At 48.9% G+C, this 10,845-nt stretch overlaps 1 protein-coding gene across 2 annotated transcripts in view; it reads right to left on the bottom strand.

Moving 5' to 3' along the window:
* Nucleotides 1-10,845, bottom strand: part of LOC310821745 (brefeldin A-inhibited guanine nucleotide-exchange protein 1-like) — a 25,543-nt gene extending 14,698 nt beyond the window's left edge. For both annotated transcript variants that reach the window (XM_083693934.1, XM_083693935.1), the window contains exons 1-12: nucleotides 10,574-10,845; nucleotides 9,065-9,095; nucleotides 6,622-6,778; nucleotides 6,103-6,249; nucleotides 5,502-5,681; nucleotides 3,282-3,624; nucleotides 2,972-3,088; nucleotides 2,520-2,710; nucleotides 1,581-1,714; nucleotides 916-1,150; nucleotides 534-633; nucleotides 1-63 (exon numbers count right to left, since the gene is read on the bottom strand). The exon at nucleotides 1-63 is cut by the window's left edge and continues 77 nt beyond it. In XM_083693934.1, the coding sequence (XP_083550060.1) occupies nucleotides 1-63; nucleotides 534-633; nucleotides 916-1,150; nucleotides 1,581-1,714; nucleotides 2,520-2,710; nucleotides 2,972-3,088; nucleotides 3,282-3,624; nucleotides 5,502-5,681; nucleotides 6,103-6,249; nucleotides 6,622-6,778; nucleotides 9,065-9,095; nucleotides 10,574-10,694 (1,819 nt within the window). In that variant the 5' untranslated portion in view covers nucleotides 10,695-10,845. The remainder of the gene's footprint in view (nucleotides 64-533; nucleotides 634-915; nucleotides 1,151-1,580; nucleotides 1,715-2,519; nucleotides 2,711-2,971; nucleotides 3,089-3,281; nucleotides 3,625-5,501; nucleotides 5,682-6,102; nucleotides 6,250-6,621; nucleotides 6,779-9,064; nucleotides 9,096-10,573) is intronic.

Below are 10,845 nucleotides of genomic sequence, written 5' to 3'. Positions count from 1 at the left end.
AGATGTTAGCAGCGTTCAGGTCACAGTCATAGTTCACATAGATGTCCACCACACCCTGGGCATCTGTAGGGACGAGAGGAACCTGGGGGTGAGAGGCTGGGGAGGCCGGTGGAGGTAGAAATCGGAGGACGGGCTCATTGTAACGCACGGAACGGAATGAGGAATTGTATCAAACACACGTGTTTAAAACCGTTCCTCATTCCGTTCCAAGTATCTGGCAAAGTTGCACCTGTTCACACTACAGGGCCGAAGCAAGCTGAGCCAAGCTGCCTGGCCTGGATACGCATCCACCATAGCTGCTGTGACAGGGCTGGAAAGGACAATGTGAAGGGAAAATATCTGATGATCATTTATTTCCCCATTGTCCTAGCCAGCGCTGTTGAAGCCAGCACAGCACAGCTCAGTTTGGCTCAGCTCAGGGTGTTACAGCACCATCTCACGTCAGACAGCATGACACCGTCTGCAACTCAGTTGAGGCTGTGAGAGTCACCACCTGGTGTCAGATAACGGGTACTACAGCCAATAACACCAACCTGCACAGATCCTGGTCAGACTCTGGATCACCATCCACTTGTGATCAAAGGAGCTGGTGGAAGTCTCTAGAATGTACAGGAAGATCTCCTTGAAAAACACCTGAGGGGGAATGGAGAAAGAAACATCTTTACGCTAAAGATTTCTCAAAATCAACCATATCTGATCACAAAATAAATAAATAAAACACCAATGAAATTAAACCTTGATATTTAGATTTTTTATAAAAGTATAATACTGTGTAACAATATGGTTTACAAACAATCATATTCAACGCAATTCCAATTCAAACCACTAACAAAACTAAAGCACGTTGAATGGGTATATACTATTATTATTATTACCATCATCATCACTATACATTATAATTGAGCTACACCGTACTTCGATTTGCATCTTGAGGTGAGTCTTGAAGTGGGAGAGCAGCGTGAGGAAGATGGAGAGGGAGAGCTCAAAGACTTCTGGGACGGAGGACACTCCGTTCTTGGACAGCGCCACGCACAGGTACTGCTTGATGGCGTTGATGAACATCTCGTTGGTCTTGAAGACGGGCCCGGCGTTCTGGAGGATGGACAGGAGCAGCTGGAGGGACAGAACCTTGGACCGCAACTCATGAGACCTAGAGGGAGGGAGGGAGGGAGGGAGGGGGAGAGGGAGAGAGAGAGAGGGAGGGAGGGAGGGGGAGAAGGAGAGAGAGAGAGGGGGGGAGGGAGGGTGGGAGAAGATGGAGAGAGAGAGAGAGAAGTGCAAGAGCCAGAGAGAGAGACACACACAGAGAGACAGAGACAGAAAGAGGACAGACAGAGATTACACAGAGATTATTAAATAACACAGCCATTTCTGAGATCGGGATGATTCATGGATGTGATTGTGTTTGTAAACTGTTGGGGTCTCGCAAACTAATGCAACTACCACTGAGCTATCAGAATGCTGTGGTAACCCCAAAAAAACAATTACTGGGGGGGGGGGGATACATATTGTTGCTTTAACAGCCCATCATCAACTGGTGCATCCATGACGACATGTGAAAGAGGTCTATGAGATCTTACTTGGGGTCCGGGGGTCCGTCAGAGAGGGGCTTCATAGAGAGCTTGCACAGGGAGCGGAACACCAGGAAGGCGTCCTTCTGGAGGATGTGGGAGAACTTGGCCACCGGGGAGGAGCCGCTGGTCGCTCCTGATTCCTATAGAGGGACACAGGAACGCAATCCTGTCACCATCCTGAATCCATCCTGTTAGTATCTCAGGGAAGGAAGTGAACTTGTCTTGAGGGAGTCGCGAACGCAGCCGGTTGGCTAACGGAAGGTCTTAGGTTCGATCCCCACTTTTCGCGCCAATATCGTATTCACACACGATACTCGTAGTCGTATACCCAGCTGTGTGTAGGAGCTCCAAAGACACAATGTTGTTCTGTCACTGTTCTTGTTCCAATACTTTAATAATGTATCCTTCCGCTCTCACTCCCTTGAAGAAATCACTGATCTGACGTGACTGGATTGGTCAATTCACGCTTTCCACTGCATTACTTTCACCATTCAAGTCGTGTTCGGGTCAGTGATTGGGTCGAGGACTGGAGGAAGGAGGGACCGTCCTGAACAGCATCCAACGAGTAGGTTGAAAACCTACTAACCCTAACCAAACCCGTAACCACATTTTAGGAAATTGAACATTGGTTTGGTGGTCAGCTGTGTCCCCTTAAGTTTTCCCCTTTTAAAACATTCAACAGAGCCTATAGGTACTGTGTGTGTGTGTGTGTGTGTGTGTGTGTGTGTACATGTGGGTGTGTGTGTGCACGTGTGTGTGTAGTGGATCAATGTGTGTGTGTATAGTGGATCAGTGTGTGTGTGTGTGTGTGTGTGTGTGTGTGTAGTGGATCAGTGTGTATGTGTGTGTATGTGTGTGTGTGTAGTGGATCAGTGTGTGTGTGTGTGTGTGTGTGTGTGTGTGTACCTGTGTGTGTGTGTGTGTGTAGTGGATCAGTGTGTGTACCTGGGTGTCTGTGGAGGAGACAGAGAGCCTGTCGTCGGTCAGTGAGGGCGTGAAGCCCGTAGAGATGGGCGTGCCGGGGATGCCGTTGGCGTGGACATTCTCCGTGTCGCTGCCCAGCCCGCCCTCCTCCTCCGCTGGGACTGGGGCCTCATCTACCACACACTCCACGCTGCACACACTCTCCTGACACTCTACAGGCAGACACAAAGAGACACACACACACACACACCGAAAGACACACACACACAGAAAGACACACACACACACCGAAAGACACACACAGACACAGAAACAGAAAGACACAGACACACACACAGAGGGAGAGAGCGAGAGACCATCAGATAACGTATACAAATCCAAAAACATCAAAAGTGTGAAAATCATCTGTCGCAAAATCAAGCAACCATGATGTAAAATAAGGTCATATCGTATGGTTATAACTCCCATATTACCCCCGACAACAGTGTTGACCACTTCCTGTAGAATGGTCTGGACGATGTCCTGAGCCTGCTTTTCATAGCTGACTTCCTCTTCCTTGACCACCGTCTCAGCTTCCTGTTTACACAAACCTGGACAGAGAGGAGTGTTGAACACATCGTGATCTGGATCAGAGTATCTGGTGTCCACAAGTTTCATCTTTGCACGAAGGTCACCACATTATAGGTTTCAGACAAAACACTTTCAGAGAGAAGTAAAGGAGTGTGTGTGTGTGTGTGTGTGTGAGTTATTGAGACGTTTAGTGAGGCATTTATTGAGACCTACTCTGAGCAGCAGCAGTGGCCTGGTCCGCCTCAGTCTGTTCGTTCTCGGCGGTGCAGAACACCGATCCGTTCTCAGGCTCGGGGTCCTCCGGGGGGTCCTCGTGGGAGTTCTGCTCAGGCACCTCGCTGGCCTCCACTTGGGCGTTCTCCTCAGGCACTTGGCTGGTCTCCTGAGGTGGAGTGGAGGTGATGGTGGGGGTGGAGGTGGTGGTGGTACTGGTGGTGCTGGGGGGGGTGTGCTGGTCCTGCTGGGGGGAGGATGGCGCCCCCTGTTGGCTGACAGGAGACTGCTGGAGGTGCTGCTGTCTTAGTCGCTCCTTCTCCATCTGCCTGGCCTCCTGGAGCTATGGGGGGGGGGGAACGCACACACACAGACACACACACACACACACACACACACACACAGAGACACACAGAGACACACACACACACACACACACACACAACAGAGCAAGCTTTATCTTAATGCCTGGCTTTTACTACTGGCCAAATGGTTTTGGACCATGCGCTGACTTGTCAAGCCAAGCATCAGAACAATAATAGCACTGGGCATCATTGAAACCTTGGTCTCTCTGGAAGTCAAGAGCCAGAACTTCATACAATCACGATTAAAAACCCAATCATCACTTCATTGTGTATACAGTACAGTAGCACCCTGAATTTGTTTTGAATTTTGAATCCTCTCAATCTAGGTTCTCGTTGTTGTAATTTGTTAGGTTGCGACAGGGGAGGCTGGTGGAGGTAGAAATCGGAGGACGGGGCTCATTGTAATGCATGGAACTGAATGAGGAGCGGTATCAAACACGTGATACCATTCCTCGTTCCGTTCCATGCATTACAATGAGCCCCGTCCTCCGATTTCTACCCCCACCAGCCTCCACCGGGTTACGATGACTAGATGATGATATCCATACGGACCACCAAACGGACCACTTAGCAGCATCACAGCTTGGGTCAAAGGTCAAAGCATCCAGGGCTGCGACGTAAACACTGACCATTGCAACACATCATAACAGAATATGCTGTACAACATCTCCACCACGCAGGGAGCCTAGCTTAGGCCTAGCGCAGGGAGCCTAGTTTAGGCCTAGGGCAGGGAGCCTAGCTTAGGCCTAGGGCAGGGAGCCTAGCTTAGTCAGGGTTGATTCCTTTCCTGGGTAGGTGGCACTTGGCATATCAACATTTGTAAACCAACAGCAAATAGGCAGGCAGCAGTGCCAGCAGCCAATAGGCAGACAGTAGTACCAGCAGCCAATAGGCAGACAATAGTGTCAGCAGCCAATAGGCAGGCAGTAGTGCTAGCAGCCAATAGGCAGGCAGCAGTGCCAGCAGCCAATAGTGCCAGCAGCCAATAGGTAGGCAGTAGTGCCAGCAGCCAATAGGCAGGCAGTAGTGCCAGCAGCCAACAGGCAGTTGATGTTGCATGGTACTCCATGGTACGACAAAGAACATTGGACTCGGCTGGGACGGCAAAGTGATGAATCATCGACATGCCAAGACGCCAAGACGCACACACCTAGCCTCGTAAAAACCAGGCAGACATTGCCAGCTAACAGATACCGTGAAGCGAAACATAATGTTAGTTTGCGATATCGGGTTGGTTTTATGAGGCCCAGAGAGGAGGGGAATTAATGCCACATCATAATTCAGCCATTTTATAAGCAAGCACGCCTCGCAGCACCGCAGGCTTCCCGGGAGCTTTACCTGACGTACCCTCTGTCTGGACGCGGCCTGAGGCTCACTGACCCTGTGATGTGAACGCTAGATATCATTGGAGAGTTACAATTTTAACCTATATATATATATAATTTATTTTTTTAATCTGAATTCTCCAGCTTTTTTCCTTTATTAACATTGTGGCAGACCTGGGTCAAATCAAATGCATATGTCGTCAAATACTCTGGAAAATATTGGGGAATTATTACAATGACGATAAGCTGCGCTTGATTTAGTTAAATGCCTGGTAAATGGAACTAATGGGATAGTCCCAAAATGTGCAAAACTTCAAACTAAATCAGATCAACACCTCCAATCATCTGTATTGACATGACATGACATGTATTATGTGTTGATAATGATGTTGTATTGATAGAAGGATCGATAGATAGATAGATAGATAGATAGATCGATAGATCGATAGATCGATAGATAGATAGACAGACAGACAGACAGACAGATAGACAGTTTGCCAATCAATTGCACATTGTGAGTTGGGTCTTACTGCCTGGTTCTCCATGCGGGCGAAGATGACATTGAGCATCTGTGTGAGCGTGGCCTTGGCCGTGGTCTGGTTGATGAGGTTCTTGCTGGCCAGGTAGATGTTGTAGCAGGTCCTGACTGCCTGGAGGACCGTGCCCTCATGGATCTCTATGTGCTGGGAGGTCACCGCCGTCAGGAGAGCCTGGGAGGGTGAACATACAGGGTTATTGTATGGAAAAAATAAAGTTATGTTATATCCATATATCCCTCCCTCCCTCCCTCCCTCCCTTGTGGGAGAGAGAACACACAGACTGTTATAGTAACTCACTGGCCAGTACAGTAGGTCTTACGTTCCCTGTGAGCAAACAGACAGGACTTACATTACAGCATGGAGGTGGAGTATGGAGGGAGCAGAGGAAGAGGTGAGGAAGAGGAGGAGGAGGAGAGAGGTGGGGAGGAGAGGAAGAGAGGAAAAGAGGAGCAGGGGAGGAGAGAAGAGCAGGGAGGAGAGGGGAGGAGAGGCTGGCCCTGCCACACACAGTACCCAGAGATGATGTCATCCTTGACATCTGGGAGACCACTCAATAGTTACATGTATTACACAGACAGACCGTCTGTCGCACCTTTATAATCTGCAGCTGAACCCCTTCGTCCGTCTGAGGGCCTTGGAAACAGCCACATATCGTCTCTATTATCCTGTCAATCAATCTCTTCCCTGGCGTAGTGCTGTCTGGGGCGTTCCCTGTCAGGTGACCGTACGCAATGAGTTTCTGGAGGAAGAGAGGAGGGGAGAGAGAGAGGGGGGGGGGGGAGGGAGAGAGAGGGAGAGAGAGAGGGGAGGGGAAGAGATAGAGGAGGGGAAGAGGGAGAGAGGGGAGGGAGGGAGGGAGGGAGGGAGAGAGAGATTGCATCATGTGGGTTGAAACATACTCGTGGCTGACTTCATTGCTCCTGTCCTGAAGTACAATTCAGAAAGATTATTTAACTGGGTCAACTGTGACACAGACTCATTTCAGACCGCACACACTGACGAGATTACTGACCGTCTGAGAAACAGAAAAATCTGTACAAAAGTAATAGTTTAACATGAAAGTTTACTATGGTACTCCCACACACACACACACACACACACACACACTGACCTGTAAACAGTCTAGGGATGTGATGACAATGCGCGGGCATTTGGACTGGCAGGCGAGCTCGAACGGCAGGAAGTACTTGTCCGCTTCGATGAAGCTCTCCTTGGACTTGAGCGGCGGGAGAGCACTCGAGTCACCTGGGGTCTCTCCCGGAGGGGGGCTGAGGGAGGGGGGGGAGAGAGAGAGTGATAGGTGTCACCAGTGGGGTATGAATAGGGCACCACTCGCATGAAGTGGAAACCATCTTTTCCCCAGAGGACGTCTTCGTGGTACGAGGGTAACATTTGGGCTTAGAAGTCGCAGGCAGGGCTACCTCTTTAGAAGAGCGTGATTCCGAATCCCCTCCGCTACACAAGGAAATGATGAGTTTGATGAGCAAACCAAACCAAACCTCAACTCCTTCATTCCCCGTGCAATAAACGTACACGTGTAAACTTTGTATTTTACGTCATTGATGACCTCCATGACCGTTCTGTTCTGTGTAAATTATATATCGTGTTCGTATATGTGTATATCTTATATTTTTAATTCGGACTCCTGACTGGAAGCCAGGTTTCCCACCTGGGACAAAGTAAACTGAACTGAACTGAACTGAACTATGTCTGCCATCTTATAGGAGACGTTTGTCCCTCAGTGAACAATGGCCGATTGTCTCCAACAGATAGACTACTACTGCCCAGTATGTCTCCATGCTTGTATGGTCAGTTGGAAACAGCAGCAGTGGGAGTCTCTGGTGTTCATACAGGTGGGCAGCTGAGCTCGTTTGTGGGGCTGAGACGCCATGTGGGCTGAGGTTGGGTGTGGCCCTGGGGAGGCCGGCGGAGGTAGAAATCGGAGGACGGGGGCTCATTGTAACGCATGGAACGGAATGAGGAACGGTATCCAACAGGAGTTCGCATCCGTTCCATGCATTACAATGAGCCCGTCAGAGCAGAGACTGGGTTTTGATACCGTTCCTCATTCCTTTCCATGCATTACAATGAGCCCCCTGTCCTCCTTTCTACTCCCGCCAGCCTCCCCCTGGCGTGGTCTGAGAGGGTAGGAGGTGGTCAGAGGGGGCAGGAGCGTCTGATTGGTGGACGGTCGTAAATAGCGGTAAAAACTGGGGATGCTGGCCTTCGCTGAGTCCGAGTCTACAGGAATTGTTATTCAGTGCACGTCTCTACCACTTTATCCTCCCCTCCCTCCCTCCCTCCCTTCCTCCATCCATCCATCGCTCATTCCCTCTCTCATTTCCCCTCACTTTAATTAGCCTGGCTATGAAGATGATCAGCTTGGTCACTTTTTAATCAATTTAATTGCGTATGATATTACGCTCCCGGGGCGGGATGTCCACCCTTACAGAGGAAGGCCACGTTTGTTTTCTCAATTCGTCAAAAAAAGTGTCTAGTTCTTATTACAGGACACAGACAGACAGACAGACAGACACACACACACACACACACAGACACACACACAGACACAGACACAGACAGACACAGACACACACACACTCTGCTCTGCACAGCCCATTCATCATAGGAGGATGTAGGAGGCACACTAATGTAAACACAGAACGGGTGATTGAAGGTGATGAGACCAATGGGTTAGCCAGGCGTGAAGATGATGAAACCGCCACCCAGCAGAACAGAGATCTCTGGGTCACTGAGCTGCACTGACCTGAGCCTCCATGGCCCATCTGGCTAGCCAGGGGAACGAGGGATGAAAACAGGCTGGGAGAGGAGGAGGAGGAGGAGAGGAGGAGAGCAGGAGCCAAGAGGATGACACTAATCAAAACAGACCCCCCCGACACCTCCACGCATGACAAGACATGACACGTCTGAGGAAGGCCCGGGAAGATTATCAAAGACCCCAGCCACCCCTGCCACCCCTGCCACCCCTGCCACCCCAGCCACGCCTTGTTCTCTCTCACCACCGCCTGGCAAACGGTACTGGAGCAACCGGTCTCGGACCAACAGGTTCTGAGACAGTTTCTACCCCCAAGCTATACTGACTTTTGAACTGATTAAAACTGTTCTGCTGCTCACCTGCACTAGAGACAATTTGCACATGCACGCACAAACAAAGAGACAATTTGCACATGCACGCACGCACGCACACACACACACACACACACACACAGAGCGCCACACACAGAGACACACACACATCATTATTTACCTGTATTCCACCATTCCATGGCTATACTTATTGTTTGACTGTTATTACTATTGATTTTATATTGTGTTTCTTATTACTCCATTTATTTTATTCCGATCCTTGTATCTCACTGTTGAGAGGTAGCTCCTAATACAGTCAGCATTACATTGGACTGTTTACAGCTGTGTCCTGTGCATAGGATCAATAACTTTCAATTTGGTTTGATATATAGACACACACACACACACGAGCATGGGTACAGACAGACAGACAGACACACACACACACACACACACACACAACCTACCTTAACTTCTCTGCTTCTTCTTTAATTTCCTCTGAAAAAAAGAAACAGACAAAAAAGACACAATGAATCCCCCACCACCCGTTCAAAGATCTTTGTCAAATCGCCTCGCAGCAAAGCGAGACCGGTGTTCATTTCATCCACACGAATACTCTCAAATAAAGCTCCCCAAGACAACTCAGAAGAGAGGAGATGACATTCAGTTCAGTAGAGGATGACAAAGTCCATCCCAGCCATGATATTGACCCTCAACATTGATAGGATATTAATGCTGAACATGGCCAATAACCAAGGTCAATAAACCTACAGCCAATACAATAACCCAAAGCGACAGATGTCTGCATTACAATGAGGCACCTGGCCACTTTGTCAAATTAAATTAAATGTCCCCCCTGACTAACATCTCGGTGTTGCTCTCGACCTTCATGGGAATATGCCGGCATATTAGAGCAAATTGAACACAGCATTCAGGTATTGACGTCTCTATACTGCTGTGAGATTAGATGCTGGGTGAACAGGAGGAGGGAAATGATTCAATGATGTCATCTCTACTGGACCTTAAACCTAACCTTAACCATAACCATTAACCTGTATCCTAACCATAACCCTTACCTAACTAACACTGGGATACTTGGTATGTCCCAAAGATCCCGGTTAGACTCTTCCCTGTCCTATCTAGACCTGTAGGACTGGGGCCAGTCTGAGCCACAAGGCTGCAGAAACGCAGCGATACCCTGTCCCTGATCTTTTATCCATTGGTCCATTCTACTTCTCACTTTCTTTGAACTACCCAACTAATCTATCGTCCAAAGTTAACCATCTTTAAACTTTTTCCACTACCAAAATAAGACTGTGCTAGCCCACAGAGTTTCTTCTGGGACTCATTTGTCTCGTTTACACTCTAAAGGAATGTAAACGAGAGGGTTCAGCCTCTGACAGCCTGAGACAACAAAAACATTCTAGCCGGAACACCATTTGTCAACCTCAAAGGTAACCTCAAAGTGATTTTGTGATTCTGAGATCATCAGTGGCAACACCCAAATGTGCTTTTGACCAAACTGTGAACTGTGCCCTTCCGTCAGATCTGTCTCTCAGCTCCATGCAGCTTTCCCTTTGGGAGGTACGTGGCAGGCACCAGGCAATCTTGAGATACGGAGGATCAAAACAAAACCACCACCCCTCCCTCCCTCTCTCTCTCTCTCTCTGACCTGCACCATGTCCCAATACAACTACACCCACCCTCAAATAACATGATACAAATCCTACCAGCTGAGGAAAAAAACATAGCTTTCATTACGATACTGGTATCAAATCGTGAAATAGCGGTATCAATAACGGGTTTAGGATGCTGAGATGGGATGCATTGGGCTGGCCCATCTTGCAACAATGTATCCGACCTTTCCTGCACGCCCCAAGGGCCGGACTGGGAGGCACCACGCCATCCTGGAGCTACACCAAATGATGTCCACCCCAAAGGGACACCTGGTCACACGACATGTAATCAATACTCACCTAATGCCACCTCACATGCTTTGCGCAACTGGGAATGGTGAGCCTTCTTCACCTCCTTATCTGCTAAAATCTTCTCCAGTGCTCGGGTTAAAAACATGTTTTTCGTTTTACTCTCATACATGGCGGGCTAGAACCGTAGGAAAAGCAACTGTCCCGCGGACAGAACCGGAGCCGGATCGTCTTCTGGAGTGCGAAGCGTAACGATGGAGTATAAAGAAGAAACATAAGAATAGCGTTTTATTCCGAAGGAAATCCCATCGTTTTCTGTTCGA

This window comes from Argentina silus, assembly GCF_951799395.1.
Source record: "Argentina silus genome assembly, chromosome: 22".
Lineage (NCBI taxonomy): Eukaryota > Metazoa > Chordata > Actinopteri > Argentiniformes > Argentinidae > Argentina > Argentina silus.
This window is presented reverse-complemented; position numbering and strand designations above follow the sequence as displayed.